We start from the raw sequence: 23,719 nt of genomic DNA on the forward strand, positions 1-23,719 counted from the left end.
GGGTTGCAGCGCTTTCACAACATGCCATTTGCTCAAGTGCTCATATGAGTATATTTGGCGGTAAGGACAGAAGGTGGAGGCTCAGTGAGGTGGTGCGTGGATTAAAGGAAATCCGGGATTACTGTTGGACACTCAGGTAGTCGTTGGAATTTAGACCAACCGATGCCTGTCAGCATGAAAACACATTCAAACCTCAAACCTTGGGACAAATTTAAATGTCATTTATCATCAGGGGGGGGAGCTATAGTCCATTATGTGCAGTCTTCATTATATAATTTTAAAATGCCAATGCCACGCATGATCAAACGCACTGACGTATTTTACTAATAGGATAATAATATTTGATTTCATTCCCTCATAAGTTCAACAAATGTTGACTATTAAAACTGAAAAAGTCGAGCCTGACCTTGAAGACGATGATTTATCGGTAGAAAAGCGGCCGCTGCTCCTCCGGGCTGCTTCCTCCTCTCGCCTTAGCGCGTCGCCATCCCCGTGAGGAGCGCGTCCCTCCAACTGCGGCGCAAGACGCGGAACGCGCGCTCCAAATCCGCCTCCTCCGACCTGCAGGTGGACCGAAGAGCCACACGAAGGCGCAATAGCGTCTGGATTTAAGATGAACAAAATGCTGTTTTAGAATCCTCACTTTAAAATACGAATATTCCGAATTCTAAGAGAATGTTAGAATGTCACAAGCCTTAAATGTAAAACATAGAATATACAAAGACGTTCCTGCTGAAACATGGCGTACCTCAAATCCAGAAAACGTCTTACGCACAAACAAATCCAGACGTATGAAACCGTGCGTGCGCATGAATCAAAGCACATTTCCATTGTACATTCCAATCAACGTGGAACTGAGCGCACATGTTGGAGTCGCCAGCCCCGGCTTGTTTAAATACGCAAATCGTATTTAAATGACTCCTAACATTCCCTTGTCAGAAAATTAAAACAAAAAAATAAAGGAGCCCGTAAAAAAGAGGAACTTTACAGAAGGCGAGTTGGAGACGCTTTTAACTGAAGTGGAGGCGCGCAAAAAGGTTTTTTTTGGCACGCTGTCCTCCGGTAAAAGCCGTGAACGCGAGAGGAGCGTGCGTGTGAGGCTGATAGAGACATCTCACACTTTACGCACGGAGTTATTAACGTGAGTTCTTTGCACACAGAGACAATCAGGGGTTCGTTAGAAAGATCTGAAGCTGCATTTTAACCAGCAAACAGCAAGTCACTAACTTTAACCTGACTAGTAGTGATGCTGTGAAGACGGGACAGTGTTTTTACAGTGTTTTTAAGTAAGGCGGCCATTGCTGACGGTGTTTTCAGCTCCACTTTGTCTTTCTCTCCTCTCCTGTAGCTGCAGACAGCTGGGTGCGTTCATTGTTGGTCGGTGTTCGTGTTTCTCTGATGTGTATTTAACATTTATTGAATAGAACAGTTCCCCAGCATCACCTCTAAGTGTCGCCAAAGAGCCAACAGCTGTAGGAACGTGCGTAAACCAGCCATGACGTAATAATCCACTCTGTAGGCGTAGTTTTCTTGACTGCGTTTGTGACCTGCACTGTGAAGAACGTGCGCGCCCCTCGTCACGTGACACGGAATGTGACGCTTGCGCTTCGATAACAGGAGGGCTGGTTCTAACAGCTGTGCTGCTCGCCATGGCGCCGAAGGAGCCTCTTCTGGGCACTCTCAAAGGTAATAACGCCGTAATAAACGTTTATTATTAAAACACTCTGCTGCGTAAATGTTCTCTTTCGGTTTGCGTAAATGGCATCGCAAAGAAAAGAAACCGAGCGACTTGATGGTTCAGGGTTTTGTTGTTTTCAACAAGAAGGCGATATATTGATATATTTATATTTGTATATATATTTAGAAACGTTGCTCATCAACCATTTTGCTTGCGTTACGCAGCAGCGTCGTCGCGTATCGATCAAGCAGCCTGCGCGAGAAGCTCCTCACGCTGTTCTCCTTCCCCTCCCAGTGTGCGTGCTGAACCTACAGTCGGCCGTTGGCATGGTGACAGATGCCAACCCTCACCTGGCCTGTTGCTGCGAGCTTCTCGAGCTGGTCCTCAGGAAGGGTCTCCAGCGTCAGTCTGCAGCTCGACACACACATTTTCCTTTCACGCGCTTTGCTCTATATTCTGCACGAATGTCGAAATGATGTTCCAGGAACTGCAAACAGAGCATTTTGTGTCTCTCCCATGCAGAGCCGGTCATCAGCCTGGTGCACAGAGACTACTGGCATTGCTTCGAGCAGCTTACTCACCAAGACGCCTGCGGCAGGTAGTATTCAGCAAAAAATCACATTTTAGAGGTGGTATAAAAGTGTTTGGGACCCTGTGACCCGTCGTCTCTGCTGCTGGACGTGTGTGTGCGTGTGTGTGTGCGTGTGTGTAGGCTGTCCGCCCTGTCGTTGGTGGTGGAGCAGACCAGGGTTTGCAGGAAGCTGCTCTCGGCTCAGGGTCGAGGCCGCTACCTCCTCCGACTGGCCCTCAGCCGCAGGACTCTGCCGCAGTTCATCGCTCACCTGCTGCACACGGCCAGAATACTGCAGGTCGGACAAACGGGCTCGTATGCAGCATCTCTAGAGAGGCTCAAATATGGGTTAGACCGAATTCATACCGTTTCTCCTCCCGTCAGTGGTACAGCCCGGCGACGTCGATCCTCAGGAACGAGGAGTACGTGGGTGAGTATTACGATCTGAAGTACATCCTGAGCGCATTTAATCGTTTAGCGTTCCGCCTGAACGGCAGCATTCTCCCTCTCCAGAGCCGTTCGTGTCGCTGCTGCTCGTCCTCTCACAAGTCCAGTTTGATCTGGACATGCAGGTCAGAGCAGCTGTTGTACTGCTAAATCTAGAATCATGCTCTCCATCTGTTTTCCTCCTAAATCAACCCGTTCTAACGGCAGCTGTCACCGGGTGGAAGCGGCTATTCTTCCTAACTAGTTTGTAATCAAGGGATTAATAAATATTTCTCTGGTGTCTTCACTCAGAATTGCAGTTTTCTGGATGAGAGTTGGCTTCTACCGGTAAAAAACAAAACAAACTTCACCATTGTTCAGTAGCTCGTCGCCAGGCGTGACCCGTTTGGGTTCTGTGTGTTTCTAGGTGTGTGAAAGATACGAAGTGGTGCCCTGTCGGGACATGGGAATGGTTTTAAGGTTCGTACAACCAAACACTTTCCTTTCTATCCACTTTAAAAATCGCTGTCAGCCTCACCTCTGTCCGTCTTTCAGGTACCTCAGTGGGCGGGTCTTCGTCCTCAACCTCATTCCTGGCAGTCAGGCTCACGTGGACAATTTCATCTGTCCCGGTGACATTATTGATGAGATCAATGGGACATCTCTGAGGAATTCTAAGAATGGACAGGTACCAAATATTAGGTGTTATTAGTGACGTATGAAAAAGGAATCAATCCCTCTGAAAGAGTCATTGGAATTCTGTAATCTCCTAAACAAGTGTAAAACCACACATTTGGGACTAAAATGAGTTTGGGTAAAGCTTCAGCTAGAAAGACGGTAAACTCTGGAGGAGGTTAACCCCCTGATTGGATGCCGTTTGGTTTCCTGAACAAACAGGCCGGTCTCGTTCTCTCTCGGCTGAGAGGCTACCCGCTGTCCATCATCGTCCTGCGATGGAAGGCCGAGGATGGAACGGTGTATCGGCCCCTCGTCAAACTGCTGCAGGTCCTGAGGGTGGAGAACCCCACCCTGCAGCTTCGTCCCGCTCCGTCTCAGCAGCCGGCTGCCAAGGACAAGAGAAGCTCTCCATCGCAGTGCCTCAAAGAGGGAAGGTAAGGCGGCCATCAGAGCCAGCGCAGCATGCTGCAGGTCAGACTGACGCCTCTCCTCAACAGGATCGTGTACATACTGCAGTTCCTGGGAAAAGCAAACACTGGGATGGTAAAATGGTCACATTTGCATTAGTTGCATATATATATATATATTTGTGCTGCCGTCTCGCATAAATCAAATATTTTCCTTTCTCAGTTTGGAGACAAGGAGGTGTTACAAGATGCTATCCAAATAGTTCTGCAGAAAAAGCAGTCCATGAAGGTGATGCAGCCGCTCCTCCCCCTCTCAGGGTGTTTATGTCATACAAACATGCAACACCAAAGGCACCAGTCTCTTTCCCTGCAGGAGGTGCTTCTGGATATGAAGGAAACACATTTGACGTGCACGGAAAGAAGCAGTAATCTGGTAAGTCCTCCGACAGCCGAGGCTCCGACACGGACTATGACGCGGTCGCACCGGAACAGAAACCCGTTTCATGTTTGAGTTCAGGTGTATTTAGTGTCAGCTGTGTGCACGGCGAGTCAAATCCAAACAATGCATGAACCAATAAACGACAACTCGAGTGCACCTTATTTTATTGACCACTAGATGTCCTGCTGTGTCGCTGAAGCCTGAAGTAATGAACGCTTCAAAGCCTCGAGCAGCCATCACTAACTGTCAGATGTATTAATTGGCCTTCAATCACCCTTTGCTTTTATCTAATCATGACATGCTGGTTCCTCAGGAGCTGTTTGAGCATCACTATCCAGAGATTTCATGCGTCGGGAGATACGGGCAACCAGACTACACGATATTTGCATTCTGTGTGGCGTAAGTGTTGAATTTAAATCATGTTTATCCAGATCCTCTGCAGCTCAGGTCACTCCCCTCCTTTGATACGTGATGACGTAACACCCAAGCAATTATAGGCCTCCCGTTATTGGCCGGCCCCAGACGTCACCGATGCATTTGATTGGTCCGTTTCACAGAGACTCCCCAGAAACCCCGCAGTCGACAGGCTTCTGCTGCGTGGTCCTGAAAGCGAGCGCCATCAAGGAGTGCGAAGAGGTCGTGTGTCGAATCGGTGAGACGGTGGCTCTTACAAGGACTTCAGACTTTCTTCTGAGAGGCACTAAATCTATCGTTTCTCCTCACAGCGACTGGTTTCAAGCACACGGAGTGGTTTGTATGACAGTCCGGATCAGCGGCGCCGTAAATAAACACCGTGAACCGGACTACCGTTTGAATCCGTCTATTAAATGGACTACAGAACACAAGACATGCTCTCCTCAAAGACCTTTAATAGAAAGACATGTGACAACATCTTCATAAATAGTATTAAATGTAGCTGCCGAGATTTTATGTTGACAAAACATGTAAAAAGCAGTCCAGAAAATTCAGGAGAACAGGGGGGGGGGGGATGGGGATGAGGAAACCCTGGAAGATGTCTGCTTCAAACACAACTACATTCCCGGAGAAGCGACCCACAAAGACCTCGACGGGTTATGGTGGCCGTAGCAACGGCCCACGTAGCGACCACCCTACACGTGCTCGGGTTACGGAATGATTCAACTGCCCCAGTCTAAAATACAATTTTAAAAAAATTATAACCCCCCCCCAAACAAGCCAAGTGTCCACAATAATGGTTAAGTATGATAAATAAGTTGTCACGACAACTGTCAACAAGTACTTAAGCCCTCTCTCCCCTTATCCTGCGAGCCAGCTGGATGTCTTTGGGCATGATGGTGACACGTTTGGCGTGGATGGCGCAGAGGTTAGTGTCCTCAAACAGGCCCACCAGGTAGGCCTCGCTGGCTTCCTGTTGGAGGGTAAACGCACAAAAAACAACATTAGGACGGCTTCTCACCCCCCCCCCCCCCGGGACACAGCTAACTTTGAATGTCTCAATTACCTGGAGAGCACCGATGGCTGCACTTTGGAAGCGCAGGTCGGTCTTGAAGTCCTGAGCGATCTCCCTCACCAGACGCTGGAAGGGCAGCTTCCGGATCAGCAGCTCCGTGGACTTCTGGTAACGCCGGATCTCCCTCAGAGCCACGGTGCCGGGCCTGGGGAACAAATGGTCCAGCACCAAACACGTGAATACATGCCGTGAGAAAATATACACCGTTTCTGGGGAGGAAAACACCAGAGGATACCTATAACGATGGGGCTTCTTCACCCCCCCGGTGGACGGGGCGCTCTTCCTGGCTGCCTTCGTAGCGAGCTGCTTCCTTGGCGCCTTTCCTCCCGTGGATTTACGCGCAGTCTGCTTCGTACGGGCCATGGCGCACTCGCTAGACACAGAAAAACCCATTTAAATCTCTCATTTCACTTACTGAGCGCAACCACATCGCAAGGTTCCTGGAGCACTAGTCAAGCTGATAAGATTAGCTAGCATTTAGCATTTAGCATACAAACAGTCGCCGCCGGCTCACCCAGACAGACGCGCCGCGTTCCGGCTTCGCCATTTTCCGTCTCTCGTTCCACCCCTCGCTACAGCTTAATATGAGCTTTCATGCAACTATTGGTGGCCATGTTTGCATACGTAAATAAAAAGAAGCACGACGGCTAATTGTAGTTAAATTCTTAACGTTTACGAGGCCCACTTTTCCTCCTTAAACGACATTTCTCTGGAAACGCCATTGTTGATACAAGCCATTGTTCTATTTTTAGCTATCGCTAACATTAGCAAGTTGAAATACGAGTCTTCGTCGCGAAAACACTGGCTGTAAATAAAAAAATACGACACCGGATATGTAGAAGTTATAATTACCAACAGACAATTATACTCACCTTTACGGATTCCGTCGGGACACGGACTGAACAGGTAATCCTACGCGATCTCCAGTAGCGATATGAAGAGGTGGTTCAGGACGAGTATTAATACTTTGCCGTGACGTCATTTCTATTCCGAAGAGTCGTCGCTCATTGGCTGACCTCCAAAGTTGACACGGTTTCCAGCCAATGGCTGCGATGTAACATATTGTGTACAATAACACAAACAGTATTTGTATCGCTTGCGTCACAAATGTGTTAGTTTTCTACAAATCAGTTAATGTATTTACGCTTTCTATTTAATCATGAGCTATGTTATAGTAGAACGTCATGTCCCATAGTTCCGCGTTTCCTCTGCTTGCCACGCCCCCCTTACTACTACTTCCTCTTGCTTTGCGCATGCTCACATCGTTGCAGAATGCGGATTTCGAAGCTAATGAGAATAGCTAGCCAATAAGCTAAAAACAAGCTTCTTGTTGTTGGACTCCAAACGGGTAAAATGTCTAAAACACACTCACAGCCTCCGTCGTCGTCGGTAGTAACGACCACAGCGGGACCGTCTTCGTCCTCCTCGTCTTCGCCCGCCGGGGGCTCCACGTCTCCCGCAACCGTGTTGAACGTGCAGCCCGAGAAACCTCAACATTACACGTACGTAGCTAGTTAGCTGCATCGGCTAGCGAAGTGGACGCAGCCTCACGTGTGGTTGCGTTGTACCCAATCACAGCTGCATTTTATGCGGGATAATTAGTCAACGGAAAACAGGAGATTCAGTCTGTTTGGGGATAAAGTCGCTAATTAAACAGAACAAGTCCTTAATAAGAGGCCTGATGTTACTCTGTAGCCATTTCTTACAAGCGTAGCATAGTTTAAGTTTTGTGTTTGTGAATACGTGTCATTACTGCGTAGACTTTATGCTGCTTTAATTACATTATATACAATATATTAGCTTTCAATGAATACGATATAAGGAGACAATCTCTACAACCGAGTGTAAAGTATGTGCTGTATTTATACGCTACTTCCATGTAGAACACAAAAGAGCAGTATCAGTACGTGCAGGAAGGTATTTCAGTCTGTTCTGTTTTTTTTTTTTTTTGTCATTTCCTAGATATCTTAAGGAATTCCGAACGGAGCAGTGCCCACTCTTTGTACAGCACAAATGCACGCAACACAGACCCTTTTCCTGTTTCCACTGGCACTTCTTGAATCAGCGACGTCGCAGACCAATGCGTAAACGGGACGGGACCTTCAACTACAGCCCAGATGTCTACTGTACCAAATACGATGAAGGGACAGGCACTTGTCCCGATGGAGATGAGTGAGTGCAACTGACATTTCAGCATGCCGGATGTTTACAGTTGCCATCATGGGCTCTGCGTCAAATTTTATGTTAAGTATAATTTTGGGAAAGACTAAATAAATGTAAATGTAAGGATGGAAGTTGATTAAGGGCCAAACTAGGATGTCCTCAGTGCATGTTAATGAAACATTTGGTGAAATAATTCCTCTAAGTCACGCCAGCATGTCTTCTTGCAGTGGAAAACAATCACGCAGAGACTTTAGTTTAGATTATGAATAATTATTTGAAACTAAATGTGTGGAAACGGTTTGAGCATGTTGTATCCTTGCCATGTTTTACTGTGCAGCTAGTGTGTGACTTGTCTGGACCTTTATAAGAAGATGTAGAGCACCAGCGGATTGAGCTAAGCTATTTGGTGTATTTATCAAACAAACAAACAGCTTGACTTTGCTGTAAGTTCATCATTAAAAGATCCATAATGAAGTCGTAGTTGTTACGGCTTTTCATATAAAGCAAGCGTGTTTGTTTGTTTCACTGTCATTTTTCTGTAAAATACAGTAAAGCTGAAACAGTTCTTGGGAAAATTGACGTCAAAATGGAAAAAAAAAACGGATTGACTCAAACAAAAAATCTAACTTTTAAATGTGAGGATTTGCTTTCTTTGTTTTGCATTGTTGTTTATTGTAGAAAATAATAAGGAGTTAGTAATTTAGCAGGCATGATAGCAATCCAGTCCATAAAAATATGATACAAAAACATAGATATTGAAATTGATAGTAAATTGAAACCCCAGATCCTTCGCTTATCTGTGTGTTCCAGATGTCCATTTCTACATCGGACGGCAGGCGACACGGAACGCAGATATCATCTCCGCTACTATAAGACAGGATCCTGTATCCATGAAACGGATGCGAAAGGACATTGCAGCAAAAACGGCTCCCACTGTGCCTTTGCACATGGATCACATGACCTGCGTAGTCCCGTTTATGATATCAGGTATGAAAAGACCTTCATCACGTCCGTTTCTGTGTCTGTGCTGCAGTTGCTGACAGATGTTCTTTTACAGGGAAGTGCAGGCAATGGAGACTCAGGGAGGCTCGGGCGCCACCGAGGGAGGTGGAGGAGACGGGCAGTCGGGACAGGCAGCGAGCACGGCCCTCATTGAGAAGATCTTGAGTGAGGAACCACGCTGGCAAGGTAAATCAGCATTCAGACCAAAAGCGGCCCGGAGGTAAAACATTGAGGCTTCATTGGATTACCACTGAAATAGGATGCAGAAGAATCCATGAGATGTTAGGCTTATTAAAATGATCATGATGTCATCTGCTTATGATCAATCACAATTTTGTAAATCTTTTTGCTTTTGTCGGAGTTCCGTTCTAAATTATTTCACTTATTTCAAACGACCCCGTGATGCGCTGGCGATGCTTCCGGGGTGTACCCCGCGTTGGGATAGGCTCCAGAAACATCTGTGACCCGCAAGGCGGATAAAGCGGACATGGAGATGAATGAATAATTACTTTTAATTCTGGATACATCCACGCTACTTATACTATATGTAGTATAAGTATTAGTATATGTACTATATGTAGTATACTGCTTATACACAGCTTCATGACCTTCTGCTTGCTTTACTGTATTAATCTGCGTGTCTCCTCTCTTTAGATAATAACTACGTCTTGTCTCACTACAAGACAGAACTCTGTAAAAAGCCTCCTCGTCTGTGCCGTCAGGGTTATGCCTGCCCGTACTACCATAACAGCAAAGACAGGAGGCGCAGCCCGCACAAGTACAAGTACAGGTGCTCCCTCACATTGTGTTGAAGGTGATGCACGTTGCCTCGTAGTGTGCCTGTGAGTGTAACAGAGTCCATGTTCCATTGTTGCTGCCGCAGAGCGCTGCCATGTCCAGCTGTGAAGCAGAGCGAGGAATGGGGCGATCCCAGTAAATGTGACGGCGCCGAGGGGTGTCAGTACTGCCACACAAGGACGGAGCAGCAGTTCCACCCGGAGGTTTGTCTGTTTCAGCAGGAACCTTAGATCCCCGGCGGTGGGAGTATGAACACGCTGATTGATCATTCTGTCACAGATCTATAAATCCACCAAGTGTAATGACATGCAGCAGTGTGGCAGCTGTCCCAGGGGGCCCTTCTGTGCCTTCGCTCATGTTGAAAGTAAGTGCTAGCGCCGCTCAACAACCCGCTAATGGATCATTTTACCAGCTAACGTTGCTTTTTCTTCCTGTTTGTTTTTTCGTTGACAGAACCCTTCGCACCTGAGGAACCATCGTTTCCCACACCGAGTTCCCCCCCACCCCCCCGACCTCCGGACCCAATTCCCACCCAGGAAACCTCTTTGAGTCCCAGCAGACAGAACATAGGGCCTGGCTGTGGTCCTGTTTCTGCGTCGGACCCCTTCTCCCCATCGGCGGGGTTGTGTGTAGCAGAGCGGGGGCTGCTGGGCGGCGTCCTGTCCATGTGTGAGGACATGCGCGGCCGCACAGAGCCTCCGTCTCCTTGGGCGGGAGAGGGCCGGTACTGCAGAGCGCCGGGGTTTGAGAGGGAGGATCAGGTGAGTGGGACGGTCGAAATGAATCATCGCCGTTGCTATAGCAATGAAGTGAGAGGAAAAGCATCCCAACATTCTGATGTTTGTGTTTGCTTTCAGGCCAAGCAAAGGAGTTTCGCTCTTGAGCAGCGCAACAGAGAACTAGCATCTGCACAAAGCAAACAGGTAGACGTGCAAAAGCTCGGCTGGGCCACGCGTTAAAGCACAGCCATGAAGTAACCCCAAAATGTCCTCCTGTAGGACCTGCTAGTGTTCCTGCCTGTGGGCAGCCCTTTGAGCATGTCGTCCAGCGTCCCCTCCAGCTTGGCTGCCACGCCGCCCAGCCCCGCTCCCCCTGGACCGCCGGGGTCCAACACCTCCTCTGGCATGAATGCCAACGCCCTCCCCTTTTACCCCACCAGTGAGACCGTCGAGTCGGTCGTTGGTGAGTGGGGCTGCGTGCAACGTGGCGATTCGAATGAAAAAGAATCGCCGTCTTGACAGGTGGACGCGGTGTCTTTGTGTGTGCCAGAATCCGCCCTGGACGACCTCGACCTGAACGATTTTGGCGTGTCGGCTTTGGAGAGGAGCTTGGAGGGGGGAGTTGTGCTGGGTACACCACACAATAAGCACAGACGTACTGTTGCAGCATGGCCACGCGCACCACTTACAGAATGAATGTCTTCTTTTTTAGGAGGTAGCCAGTTTCAGAGCTCTGCCCCTGTCAATATCCCAGGATCCTTCAGTACCGCTGCACCGTTTAGCTCCCCCTCACCCTCCCCCCCAATCAGGGCACATGCTTCCCCATTCTTTTCTACTCAACTATCGCAACCCGGCCAATCAGAGAGCGGCTTCCTGGGACCGTCCCATGGCTCCTTAGGTTTGTGGAGTCTGCTGCAGGTCATGTGGTTTGGTGAGGTGTGTGTTTGTGGTTGTTTGACTTTATCGATGTCGTTGCAGGTCTGAATGGGATGAGCACTAATATCTGGGAGCATTTTCCATCAGCCCAGGGTTCCCCTGGTACCCCCCCCACCCTTCTTCCTTCTGGCCCTTGTGTCGAGACCTCCAGGCTCAAACAGGAGCTGGAGGAAGCCCACAGGACCCTGAAGCAGTGGGGTCACAGCTGGAGACACACAGCTCAGGTAGGTAGGTAGTGGGGCATTTCTGCATGCAACACTGAAACTGCTTTTTGTTTTGTTTGCTGCCTTCCTGCACATTCAACAAGCATCTTATTGAAAGGGTTCTGAATTCGACCTCTCGTAGTCATGGGCTGCGCTGAAAGCGGATGCGGAGGAGTCCCGCGCTCACGCGTCACGGTTGGCCATGGAGGCAGAGAGAACCAAACAGGCTGAGGAGGAGGCACAGAGACGGGCGTCGCTCCTGCAGGAGGCGCTGGATAGTTTACGGAGTGGCGACAATCCCCATCTGGTGCTGCACCAGCTCCAACTGCTGCACCGACTGCCCTTGGAGTCAGTCCTCAGCTTGCAGGCGCAGCTGTGCAGCTGCTTACATGCTGTGGAACAGGTAGGACAACGGCGTAACGTTATTACGCATCCTTTAGTTTAGACCCAGGACGAAACCACCTCCGGTTGAGGTGTGACTGGTGTCCTCTGGTCCTGCAGGTGCTTTATAGGAAACAGAGACAGTGCTGCGTGACGTGTGGCGAGCAGGGCTCGGTGGCGCTGCCCTGTGGCCACGGACTGCAGTGCGAGAGCTGCTCCTCCTCCACAGAGTGCCCGCTGTGCCCTGAACAGACCCTGGAGCGACGGCTCTCTTGACCTCGCATCCCTCGCAGACCACCACAGATGCCAGACCAGTCAGTCCTGATTCCACAGACGACGCCAGCGTTTGATCTCGAGCCATCCGAGTCATTTTATGACGTGGAAACAACAACAGCACTGATGTGATTTAGTATTTTAAAGAAGACTTTTACTGATGAGAAGCCGGTTTACTCAGCACAAAGCTCTTAAGATGGCATTTAGGGGTTAATAATGGCCGCGTTACCCAGAACACCAGGGAATTCTACAAGTCCTTGCTCTTGACCAGCAGCACTATTCTTCACCTCTGCTCTTGATTTTTTAAATTTCCTCCTGTTACTCGACAATGAAGTATTCAAATACAGTTATAAATCATATTTTGTTGTATTTTAAAGCACAAGACCACTAATGAAAACAATTATAGTGTGCTATGAGAGAATAGTGTGCATTCTATAATAAAGCGGTGACTCATAAACGACCAGGCCCGTAAGAGGAATCTCTGACGAGGAAGAGTTTGGAAGCGCGCTCTGCTAATGTAACCCCCTCCCCGGCTGCATGTGCCACAGAATGTGCGTGTGCGACGTGCACCCTGAGAGAAAACACAGAAGTGAACCTTAAATCAGTCTCCTTGGCTTTGCTACAAATAAGCGACCTGATGATATCAGTTCAGGTCACTGCTCAGCTTTCAGGGTGACGCAATGTCTGGAAAGAGTCAAATGTCTAAGAGCAAAGATCGAACACCTTATAATGCGTGGGTGGGGGGGGGGGGGGGTGTCAGTCTGCTAAAGCTTGTGTAGATTATATTAAATTTCTTTTTATAGGGTTTTTAGGAAAGAGAAAGATAAAAAAAAAGAATCTAATTACTGTTGAATAACAAACTATTTAAAACTAGTAATATTTGTTCAAATGTACAACAGATGGCCTCCGTTCAAGCACTCAGGTTTTCTCTATTCTTCTATGTAAACCGGAAGATGAAAACATTTTAACACAATCGAAACAAAATGTACTCGGTCAACATATTTTACGTCTTTGCTTTGATGCTTCACGCTCACGCAAACTTAATTTGCCATGTTTCAAATCAATGTGTGACGAGGTTGTCTGCCAAAGTTTGTATTTTTTTCCCATCTGTAGTAATCTTTGACATTTCAGTGTGTCGGCTGTCACACGCACACACGCGTGTGTGTAGTTAATGATGACGCACTTTTCTCTTGCACTGATTTAAACAAAACATCAGGAAGCCGACGGCTATGAGAAGAGATGCGAGGGTTAAATGCAGGTGTGAAAGTGTTCACCATCACTGTGACGCTCAGCATACACGACTCATCCAGTGTTTCCTTCTGAGTGGATTCTTCTTTGTTTTTGGTACAGATGATTAAAATATATTGTATATTTTTGGATGAAGACGTTGTCCGTGTGTCTGTCATGGTTGACTCCTCTCCTGGGACTGCTTCTCTCTCTGTCTCCTCTTCTTCACAAGGTTCTGGGCCTCTCGCTCTCCTTTCCGGGACTCCAGTAAGCTCAGAATGCCGTCTTCTGGAAAACACAGAGATAAGATCAGGATCCACAGACTAGAACGATACGCACTCGGCCAGATGCTTTATTAGGTGCATCTGCTCAATTGCTTGAGCTAATCGACCAATCACATGGCCGCAGCTTTAGGCTTGTAGAAGTCGTCAAGACAGCTAGCTGAAGCTCATACCGAGGATCAAAGTGGGAAGACAAAGTAATGATTGGGCGTGGCGTGGTTGCATACCATTAGGTTTGGGATGCATCAGCGGCAGCCGGATCTGAGCAGGGATGGCATCTGGCTGTCGGCTCAGTGGGTCTCCTTCCCTTCCTCCGGCAACTCCCGGTATGGCTTTGAGGCCCAGGAAAGCCTCGCCTTCAAAGTCATCGCTCATCAAAACTGCGTGGTCCAGAACCGACACGACCAGACAGGCCCCTGGGGACCGGCACTGATCCAGGGACACCAGACTGGGATAAAGATCGTTGACAGAGTAGAGGATGGAGAGTAAGCCAACGAAAAATATGAAGGAGTGACGGAAGCTATTAACCCAATAACTTACAACTCAAAGACCTCGTCAAAAAGAGGGTTGAGATCGCAGCTCTTAACCTGCGTGCAGCGAGACTCCACCTCAGGAAACACGTGCTTGGGCTCCAGACATAGCTGCACAAAGGGATCGCTCGAACCTGGCAGAACCATCGGAGCATTGGGTTGTTCTGGAATGACGTGGGAATCGGCAATATGCATTTGGTCACTCTTCCTACCATTAGAGTCCATTGGCAAGAGGTTGACTGCGTTCAACACCTCCACGCGGAGCCTCTGGTCTGATCTCCTGTAGGAGGCGAGGAGGGTGACGGCACCGTATTTCTCCCCGCTGTACACATTCTGCCACGGGAGAAGCGGGACGTTTGAACAACAGGCGTGAGCGTGAACATTTCTGCTCGTGTTTTTCTCCGGCTCACCTGCTCCCATATTTCCCTTTCGAAGAACTTCTCCATAAGCTGCCGGCTATTCAGAGCGTGGTGCGTCAGGTGCGATTTAAGGTCCTGGTCACAAGGAGGCAGATTAAAGTTCTCTTTTTCACGTCGTTTCCGAGGAAGGAAACGTAAACGCATCTCATTTGTCTTCCGTTGCTCACCTTGTACTTCTCCGAGTGTAGCGTGTGCAGAGGGAGACCGTTTCCATCCGCATGGAAGCACTGCTCCAAGCACTGGCATCCACACAGCAGGAAAGCATGACTCATGAAATGTTCTCTCACAAACGTTAACATAGTTCGCCCCAAAATTTAAATTAAGTCATTATCGAGGCATTTCTACGTCAATGTTTCCCTCCAAAAAAGTTTTTGTTGGGTATGAGAACATTAAATTCTGAACATACACAACTAGAAAAGAAGAACTTGTAATCTCCTCTTATAGAATAGTATTTTTCTGTTACCCACAAGTTTTGTCTCACAGCTAACGGAGCTCTGCTAAAAACGCAACACGTACGGTACGGTAGCCATTTCAGTTTGAACGCCACGTGGTTTTGTAGGTCTACTGAGGTTCACAAAGATCTCTGTTTCTCACTGACCTTGGGTGCCCTCCTCAGACATTTTAACTTGGAGGTTATAAATACAAGCCGAAACAGGTGACAAACGCAAATCACAACACTTTCTGGAGACTTTTACGTCAGCCGAGCTTTCCGTGATTTTTACATATCAAACAAGTTGGTGCTGATTTGCTGTGAAGGTAATTGCCTCCGCCACAGAGTCAATGTTCCCGCAGGCTGCTTCTGGTTTACAGCATTTATTCTATATGCTGATCTAAGCTACAGGATCTATTGGCCATGGCCTCATCACAAGGGAACTTTTTTTTTATCAGATGCCTGTTTTGTGTGGACAATCTGGTCTCGTTGGATGAGACTGACCTGCAGTGTGTACAGCAGCCTCTGGCAGAACACCTCGAGTCCTTGCTGCTGTGGATGCTGAGCAGCCACATGGTGAAGGATCCTCACCGAGTTATTCCACAGAGGAGTCAGGAGGCTGCAAAGTGAAGCCTTAGATAGAAGCGCCATGGGCGGCTCGCGACAAACGAGATGTGACGAATACCTGCTGAAGTTCTCCTGAACCAGGTTTTCGTTCATGTAGTGCAGCTCTTGCTCCAGGTAGCGCATCAAGGGGGCCACAGCCTAAAACAGGCGAGCTGATGGAACTCAAGAATGCATGGAAGACGTCTGTATTTGACTTGCTGGTTATGCGGGTCACCTACGTCCTCTGTGGACTTGGAGGGAATCCTCCGCCTGGTCGACATGCTTCTAACATGGGTCTCGATGTCTGTGTTTAGCTGAAGGGATGGCAAATGGACCAAGGTTCAGCCTCTGTGATCATCATTGGTCACGTTACAAGTTAAAAGCCACACCTTTTTCCCCAGCGTGTCCAGAGCGGAGCGAATCTCCCGGTCGAGGATGTTCTGCGCCTGCCACAGCTGCGAGGGCAGGGTGTTGTTGAACTGGGCTTCCTTGATCACATTCTCAGTCCGATTCCGAAGTCCGGTCCAATTAAGCTGCGTAGGGAGTCGGGTGAGCACCGACCGCAAGTGCTCCAAGTCATTCACCACCACACACAGCTGCAGACACGGGAGAGAGTCGAGATGCCACATGTGCCATTCGGAACGCTTCCTCTGATGCCTTTACCATGTTGATGGCGCCGCAGTGGTCGGAGGTCGCAGACAGCACCCTGACTCTCTCCTTCAGGATGCGACAGTAGTTCACAACGATCTTGCACACGTCCTGGAGACAGAGAGAGGACAACGGGTAGTCGGGAGTCCACTGAGACGGTCAGTCCTAACATCTGATCTAAAGCTGCACCTCGGTGAGTTTGACCATGAGCATGAAGGCCTCCTCGGGGTCAGGCCAGGACAGCTGCTCCCACAGCTGGCAGATCGGCTGGATGCACGCCACCAGGTCCACTGCGGAGGAACTGTGCTTTATGGGAACGGCGTCAGAGTGAAGGGGCTGGAGCTGGGAGACGTCAAAAACACGTCGCGATGTTACGACCGGTGTGTGATATTCTGTAAACTAGTGACGCTTTAGAACACGAGCGTTACCTGGTCTACCTGCACCGCCCTCGCCACCCTGTCCTGCGTTGTGCTGAACGCCTGGCTGAGCCAGTACGGCAGAGCCGCTCTGAAGTGCTCTTCAAAGGTTGTGAGCTCGAGCACGCCCCTGAAACGAATAAACGATTGCAACCGTTCCCAGTAAAAAGTATTTGTACCTCAGTTGGTACTTGCATTTCACCGGCTTACATACTTCAATGCTGTCAGTGACAGGAAAAACTAACTGTGCGAATGTAAGGTAAATGAGGCCGGAGCAACGTTAATGCTCAAAAGAGAACAAATGCTAGCTTAGCCATAAGCCTAAGCACTGTTATCCTATTGGTTAAGATTTACTTTATACCGTTGTTACAACATCAACTATTATTGACTATGATTTCTGACCTGGTCTGTAAGAAAGCCTTGTCTTTGTGGACCGCCTGTAAGCTCAGGTAAACGGGGAACAGGCTGTTGGCTAGATCCTGCTCCATCCGGCCCTCCATCAGGGTCAAGGTCGCCTTCACCTCCTTTGCAAGCTATGGAGGAGACGGGCGGAGAACATGAGGTGAGAACTGGAGGCTGACCACCGACCAGGTGTTTCACTCGCTGCTTACCAGGGAGTCAAGCTTTTTATAGACGACAGTGAACGCATCCACTTGCACGGCGCTGTGACGGTGTGTAGAAAGCATACGGAGAATTAGTTCCAGTCAAGCTGCACCTCACATCTGTGTTTCTCCATTAAATGTAGGAGCTGATAGAGAACATGGTCAATGGGGCAACATCAACTGAAGATCAATATCATCTAAAACCAGATGATATTGGTTTATCACAGGCAGTTCAGTGTTTGTAGGATTTCCCTTAAGGTGTTCCTGCTTTGTCCGCAGAGAGCCGCGCCTCACCTGACAAATACCCGATTCCACACGTCCTTGTTGTGTTTTACGTCTTCCTGCACCTCCCTAATCAAACTGGCGAGGGCGCTGACAATCTCTGACAGATCCTGTGAGTCAGCGGGGTGCAAAGAAATAAGAAAAACTTACTGTCGAATTAAAATATCTTCATAGTTCAAAATGCAATATGGTACCTTAGTCATTGGCTGATGTAGACCCTTTACGATGGTGAACCAGTCCTGCGTACCTGTCTGGTATAAGAGATATAATAATTCATAATTATACACACACACACACACACACATCGATGGGAATAATTACCTGTATGGCATCATTGACTTCATCTTGTAAGTCAAACTGAGCTGGGTTCAGTTTCTGAAAGGCCTGGGTCTTACAGATCTGGATCAGGATCCTGACATACAACATATTCATGTATTGCTTAATATGTTGCGCGCATTGAAAAGTTGTATAAGCGCATGTAACAGTGTGTACCTGAGCAGTGTGTGCAGCTTTGGGGTGGCGGTAGGAATTGGGGGAAAGATGTCTCTGTATTTAGCCACGAGGCAGAGTCCGTACTGCAGGAAGTCGTGAAGAGAGTCCCCAAGTTCCTGTTTCTGTGAGCAGAGGAACGTCTTCCTCAACACACCCTTAGGTGTAACACAGTCCTGCTTCAATTCTAACAAATAATAATATATCATTATGTATTTATGTGTGAAAACAATACGCCGAATGAGTTAAGAATAGAAGAGAAAAGCACTCGGAGAGCGCAAAGCTCCACCAAGCAGCTCATTCATTTGTATTTATTCCTGACCTCATTCTGGATCAGCTCCAGAAGACATTTTGCATGATAAGAAAGTCTGAACCGTGTTTAAATAATCGTCTCGTCTGCGTTCCGCCTCTGCCAGTGCGGCCGTTCTACCTGCTGGTACGGCAGCTCCTGCTGGTGCCAGTGGTACTCTATACTGGTGAGCTGCTGGAACAGCACAGAGGAGTCCACCTCCAAACTCTTATACAGCTTGCTGTACGTCACCCACTTCCTGTCAGGGCGCTCAGACAGAAGAAGAAACACAACACACATTGCAGCTGTAACACAGTGTTACAAGAGGAGACCATTTCCTACATTCTCCATTGTCTTATCTTGTATTAAACACTGGTATATATATATATATATATATATATATAGTGTGCTGTAAGGCTGCTGCACGTTAACACCGAGCTTACGCCAGGTCCTGCAGAAAAGGTGAGAGGTCATTCTGTGTAGCGTAGAGCTCCAGCATGGTCTGAGCCTCGCCACACAGAGCCCCCGTCCACGGGGCGGAGCTCTGAGGGAAACCAAACAATATGGGCGAGTTCAGGAGCTTTAAGGGGGCCGGTATGAAAGAAGCAGGGGTGTGCTGGTCCTTTACCTGCTGCTTAGAGATGCAAGCCTGAACAAACTGCTGCAGGGTCCCACAGTAGTTGATGTAAGCACTGCGACCGGCGCTCAGAGTCCCGTCTCTCTGTCGGCCACAAAGCACACACTGACTCCTCAAGCTGCTCCGAACTGTGTGTGTTTCACCAAACTCAAGGCTACAAAGTAAGTTCCTGTTTTTGCAAGCAAAGGCAGCACCAGGGGCCTCGTGTATCAGCCGTGCGCACGCACAAAAACCTGGCGTACGTACGTTCTCACGTCAAACTTCATCAAGAGTTAACTGTGCGGCGCCTCACGCCAACTTCGTGATTTGCGTACACACGTTCCTACAGCTGTTGGCCCTTTAGCGACACTTAGAGGTGATGATGGGAACTGTTCTATTAAATGTTAAATACACACCAGAGAAACATGAACAATGGACACTGACCAACAATGGCCGCCTTGGTTCTACTGGAAGACATTGTAAATGGTGCAATGAGAAGAGAGCGTGTTCAGTGACAGCTAAAAGTGTCTCCAACTCGCCTTCTGTAAAGTTCCTCTTTTTTCCGGGCTTACTCATCGTTTTGTTAGAATTTTCTGACAAGGGAATGTCAGGAGTCATTTAAATATGATTTGCATATTTAAACAGGCCGGGGCTACTCCAACATGTGGGCTCAGTTCCACGTTGATTGGAATGTACAGAGGAGATGTGCTTGGATTCATGCGCACGCACGGTTTCATTCGTCTGGATTTATTTGTGCGTAAGACGTTTTCTGGATTTGAGCGTACGCCATGTTTCAGTAGGAAATCCACAGAAGGCTTTGTCCACGAGGCCGCTGGTGTTTGTTCATTCATGCTAAACGGATGTTTTAAATGCATCGGTGCGATAAGCAGCGTTGTAGGATACGAAGAAACGTTTTTACTGATTTATGGATGAACTTGAGATTCAGGTGACACGTTCCTCGATTGGGATACGTCTCAGTTCTGGGCTCCAGAGTGTACCAGTTGTCTTCAGTGCAGTGGAGATCCTAAAGTGGAACGTTGTTAGTTTGGAAAGACAGTAAAACGGCACGTATGGAAATGGGAACATTTACTACCTGTAGTTTAAGGACCACCTTTCCCAAAAAGTCATCTGTGCCTTTCTCCTTTTTGGCATCCTTGATCATCCTAAACAGACACACCTCAGGTCACTCACCTGCTTGGGCTGGTTAACGTTCTGCACTGGTCACATGGAGAGCACGCTACCTTCTTAGACTGTTAAAGTTGGATTTGATTTCCTCTAGTTTCTGAGTGAGCGAAATCTCCTCGTCCTTGTCCCTGAAACAAAAACGGCTCTGCAATGACGACAGCGTCGAAGAAGAGGATCTCAAAGCGGTCACAGTGGAGCTGTGGACGTCTTCCTCACCACATCTCAAGGTGGAAACTTGCACCGACAATCTCTTCAAACTCTCTGAAGCAGAAAGACATTTCGGTAACACTCCGATCTGAACTCGGTCCGTGTCACACACGTCCGTAATCAGACTCACAGTATGAAGGTTTGGTTCCATACGGGGTTCAGAGTCTGCTTCTTCACATCCGACTGGTAGATTTTGTCTTCTGATACGGCATCCTTCACAACAGATTTACGGGCTTTGGCTCTGGACCGGCGCGTTCGCCTCTCTTTCTCGTCCTCTAATATAGTCAGCAGGCAATAAGGATCGCTGAAACCTGCTCAAAGCAGAGTATGGCGAGGTGGTCATAAATCCACACAACGTGCACAACGGAGCGAAAGTGAAGGGTGAGAAGGGCGGGGCCAGGAACAGCTGGATGGGGTGTTTGTGTGAGCTAATATAAATGACATGTAAAAGCCATTACATGAAAGGATTTGGCCTTTTCCAGGTAGCATTACAGGGAAAAAGTTGAAAATGAATGAGGTTTATAATCAAATGTTACTTAATGATATTATTTGGATAAGTTCGGCGGGCCGTATATGGCCCCCGGGCCTTAGTTTGCCCATGTCTGCTCTAGAGACTACACAGTCACGGAGGAAGAACTCACCACTGATGTCTTTCCCCAGGATTTCCTTGGCTTCCTTTACTGTGGCCATCAGGCAGTACACTGGGGGCTGTAAGAGATAGCGGTTATTCACGTTGTTTGGTTCTCACAAATCCACTTGTTGCTCCCTTTCACATAGGATATCATCTGTAAGCTAAATAGGAAAGTGAAGATTCTCTGGTGTGGCTCATACAAACAGTTAATAGACGGTTACTCCAGGTGCCTTCATTGGAGCGAACACGCTGACTCCGTTTCCTCACCTCTGTGTTCTGCACTTTCTCCATCAGGCTGCTGTGCTCCGTCTCCGTCATGGTGAAAGCCTGGACACGTAGAGCGAGATGAAATAGTCATCGGTGTTGTACGCCCACGCAGCGGCGCAGCTCTGGGTGCTGACAAGGCTTTTACCTCTTTGACATACTGGTGAAGCTGCTCGTCTGTGAAGACTTCAGCTGCTGACGGGTTCCCCAACTTATGAGCGATGGTGTACAGCAGCTCTTTATAAAGAGGCTTGAGCTTTAAACAGAGATAAATAGAGTCTATCTGCAGGCAGTGTTTTATGTGATGTGTTACACACACACACACACACACACACACACACACAGTCTGATACCTCCAGCTCCTTGTGTCTCCGTGCCTTCTCTGCAGGGTTTTCATCTTCCTTGAAATTCTAAAGGGGAAGAGCCATGAGATGTGTGCGGTTCAATTCAATAAAATTTAATTTATTTACCACCAGATCCATTATCAGCTGCTATTATAAGGTCATTTGTGACTTTAACTAATGCTGTCTCTGTGCTATGACGAGCTTTGAGGTAAATTAAGATATTCTACGGTTAAAATGAATGAATCTCAAATCACATACCCTCCTGTCCCGCAGTTTTCTTGTCAATCCCAGTTTACGAACATGGCCGGGTGAAATCTTATAAGAGAAGGGAAATGACTTCATGTTTTGGTCCAATAATATTTCACAAATATGTGCGTACTTCTTGTTGCGTCTTTTTAATTCTAGTATGATCATAATATTGTATAAAATGTTGTAATTGTTAAATTTGTGATGGAAAAGACAGAAATAAATCTAAATCAGTTCACCAGGGGGGCATGAGGCTATATAAATACAATAATTATATCCTATATAATAATGTATATAATGTAATTCTCATAATTATAAATATCATTCTCCTGAAGTAAATAAACCAGTCCAGACATAAAGTACATTCTAGATTACACTTTAATGTAAATTGAGACGACAGCACCAACTGATGGTTTTCACCTGTTTGACTCTTGCTGAGCCATTTCCCTGGAAAACAGAAGACAAAGGTGCTTACGTTTGAACTCAGGAAATCTGATCATGGTTAAGAACGCACGTACAATATGTAGTTTAATCAAATCAAACTGGCATGTAAATGTGCCAGCCTACTATGTGTGTAAATGAGAAGACACTGTGTTGATGTACTAAAGTACATTAGAGATACAGTTTGTCATAGTAGTGGGCTGATATGTAGCAGGCATGTAGGCATGATCTATGTGAACACAATGTTGAAAGATCAAACAAAAACATGTTTTATAGTGGTTACAATATATTTTTTGCTAACTAATTATCTTCTTAATAAGGGCAGCACTGTTGTGTTGCCTCACAGCAAGAAGGTCACAGGTTCAAATCCGACTTGGGGCCTTTCTGTAAGGCATTTGTTTGCATGTTTTTCCCATGTCTGCGTGGTTTCTCTAAGGGTTCTCCGGTTTCCTCCCACCAAAACACGAAAATTAGGTGAATTGGTTAAATTGTCCATAGGTGTGTGTGTGTGTGGAATGATTGTCTGTCTGTGTGGCCCTGCGATGAACTGGTGACTTGTCCAGGGTGTACCCCGCTTCTCGCCCATTGACTGCTGGGATCGGCTCCAGCACGACCCGCGACCCGGTAACGGACAAAGCGGATAAGAAGAAGATGATGTTTTCTTAAAATCATATTTCATCGGTTCTTCAAATGCACGTTGCCCACCCGAGTGGACATGTCACCAACGCCTTGAAAAATGTACGTTTAAAAAAATAATTAAGGTGATTCTTTTTTTTTTCACGCCTAAAAAATTATAAACACACGGGAATAAAAATCCTGAAGTCGGTTATCATAATTCATGCATGAAAGGGATCAAGATTTTTGAAAAATTAATTACTATGCGATCAAATTAATGAATCTTACAAAGAACCGCATTCAAATGTCTCAACAGGCAACAGCTGTATTGTGACCATGCTTCATTCAGTATCGCCTGATCCATCTATATCTTTTATGATTCATTGTCACGGCAACTTCTGTTCAGACAACATGACTCAGTCTTTGGCTTCTATTTAAAACACTTAACTTTAGCTTACTGGGTTTAACAGGGAAATTATGAAATTAGAAGCCTGAAATCTAAACAGAAATTATAAAACAAAGCTTTGTGAAACACCTTCAGAACAGAAGTAATAATATATAATATAATGTAATAATATACGAACACGTTTCACACCATCCACTACATCACCACTATAAATTAAATCCACAATATCCAATATCTGGTGCTTTTTATTTCATACCTGTCCGGGGCTTTGAAGTAGACTGTCTCCTGTGCCGATGGGCTCACCCTGAGTTGACATGACGACGCTAGTGTTTGATCGTCAGAGTCCTGCCGGGTGTAAGATGGTGTGCTCTGTGAGCTATAG

The 23,719-nt window shown here is 47.3% G+C and overlaps 4 protein-coding genes across 4 annotated transcripts; 2 read left to right on the plus strand and 2 right to left on the minus strand.

Moving 5' to 3' along the window:
- Positions 1–1,593: 1,593 nt before the first annotated feature.
- LOC137914657 (uncharacterized) lies at positions 1,594–5,040 on the plus strand. Its single transcript, XM_068758172.1, has 16 exons — positions 1,594–1,686; positions 1,973–2,080; positions 2,201–2,276; positions 2,391–2,547; positions 2,634–2,679; positions 2,763–2,821; positions 2,988–3,023; positions 3,103–3,155; positions 3,231–3,363; positions 3,573–3,787; positions 3,851–3,896; positions 3,984–4,049; positions 4,134–4,193; positions 4,513–4,598; positions 4,757–4,851; positions 4,925–5,040. Exons 1-16 carry the CDS (start codon positions 1,650–1,652, stop codon positions 4,957–4,959), a joined length of 1,308 nt encoding a protein of 435 aa, XP_068614273.1. The 5' UTR covers positions 1,594–1,649; the 3' UTR covers positions 4,960–5,040.
- A 15-nt stretch (positions 5,041–5,055) lies between these two features.
- LOC137914660 (histone H3.3A) lies at positions 5,056–6,631 on the minus strand. The gene is made up of 4 exons (XM_068758177.1): positions 6,561–6,631; positions 5,924–6,061; positions 5,680–5,833; positions 5,056–5,586 (listed from the first exon to the last, which is right to left on the minus strand). The coding sequence occupies exons 2-4, from the start codon at positions 6,049–6,051 to the stop codon at positions 5,458–5,460; spliced, it is 411 nt and encodes a 136-aa protein (XP_068614278.1). The 5' UTR covers positions 6,052–6,061; positions 6,561–6,631; the 3' UTR covers positions 5,056–5,457.
- A 410-nt stretch (positions 6,632–7,041) lies between these two features.
- Positions 7,042–12,166, plus strand: LOC137914656 (RING finger protein unkempt homolog). Its single transcript, XM_068758171.1, is given in 15 exon segments — positions 7,042–7,190; positions 7,651–7,860; positions 8,662–8,838; positions 8,909–9,039; positions 9,508–9,643; positions 9,737–9,854; positions 9,931–10,015; positions 10,105–10,412; positions 10,509–10,574; positions 10,650–10,833; positions 10,921–11,001; positions 11,062–11,268; positions 11,349–11,530; positions 11,652–11,912; positions 12,011–12,166. Coding segments are annotated over 15 exon segments (2,451 nt in total).
- A 757-nt stretch (positions 12,167–12,923) lies between these two features.
- On the minus strand, positions 12,924–23,653 carry LOC137914648 (protein unc-13 homolog D-like). Its single transcript, XM_068758162.1, has 34 exons — positions 23,594–23,653; positions 22,296–22,322; positions 21,888–21,944; positions 21,639–21,695; positions 21,434–21,541; positions 21,289–21,348; positions 21,032–21,098; positions 20,521–20,701; positions 20,400–20,444; positions 20,240–20,311; positions 20,092–20,161; positions 19,918–20,022; positions 19,011–19,103; positions 18,826–18,926; positions 18,524–18,641; positions 18,097–18,218; positions 17,926–18,016; positions 17,799–17,855; positions 17,617–17,714; positions 17,332–17,383; positions 17,123–17,253; positions 16,733–16,850; positions 16,494–16,646; positions 16,320–16,415; positions 16,046–16,252; positions 15,896–15,970; positions 15,736–15,815; positions 15,555–15,669; positions 14,788–14,859; positions 14,612–14,695; positions 14,414–14,534; positions 14,212–14,335; positions 13,899–14,119; positions 12,924–13,678 (listed from the first exon to the last, which is right to left on the minus strand). The coding sequence occupies exons 1-34, from the start codon at positions 23,651–23,653 to the stop codon at positions 13,566–13,568; spliced, it is 3,351 nt and encodes a 1,116-aa protein (XP_068614263.1). The 3' UTR covers positions 12,924–13,565.
- Positions 23,654–23,719: the final 66 nt, after the last annotated feature.

The sequence above is a fragment of the Brachionichthys hirsutus genome, unplaced genomic scaffold (genome assembly GCF_040956055.1).
Source record: "Brachionichthys hirsutus isolate HB-005 unplaced genomic scaffold, CSIRO-AGI_Bhir_v1 contig_881, whole genome shotgun sequence".
Classification (NCBI taxonomy): Eukaryota; Metazoa; Chordata; class Actinopteri; order Lophiiformes; family Brachionichthyidae; genus Brachionichthys; species Brachionichthys hirsutus.

Bases quoted from the DNA above. Each gene is read 5' to 3' on its own strand.
- LOC137914657 (XM_068758172.1), top strand. From the start codon at position 1,650: ATGGCGCCGAAGGAGCCTCTTCTGGGCACTCTCAAAG. The intron at 2,822-2,987 runs GTCAGAGCAGCT...GTCTTCACTCAG, and splicing joins AGTTTGATCTGGACATGCAG to AATTGCAGTTTTCTGGATGA. The intron at 3,788-3,850 runs GTAAGGCGGCCA...TCTCCTCAACAG, and splicing joins CAGTGCCTCAAAGAGGGAAG to GATCGTGTACATACTGCAGT.
- LOC137914660 (XM_068758177.1), bottom strand. From the start codon at position 6,051: ATGGCCCGTACGAAGCAGACTGCGCGTAAATCCACGGGAGGAAAGGCG. The intron at 5,834-5,923 runs GTATCCTCTGGT...TTTGTTCCCCAG, and splicing joins AAGAAGCCCCATCGTTATAG to GCCCGGCACCGTGGCTCTGA. The intron at 5,587-5,679 runs GTAATTGAGACA...ACCCTCCAACAG, and splicing joins CAGCCATCGGTGCTCTCCAG to GAAGCCAGCGAGGCCTACCT.
- LOC137914648 (XM_068758162.1), bottom strand. From the start codon at position 23,653: ATGTCAACTCAGGGTGAGCCCATCGGCACAGGAGACAGTCTACTTCAA. The intron at 21,696-21,887 runs GTATGTGATTTG...CTTCCCCTTTAG, and splicing joins GAAAACTGCGGGACAGGAGG to AATTTCAAGGAAGATGAAAA. The intron at 14,336-14,413 runs GTAGGAAGAGTG...TGGTTCTGCCAG, and splicing joins CTTGCCAATGGACTCTAATG to GTTCGAGCGATCCCTTTGTG.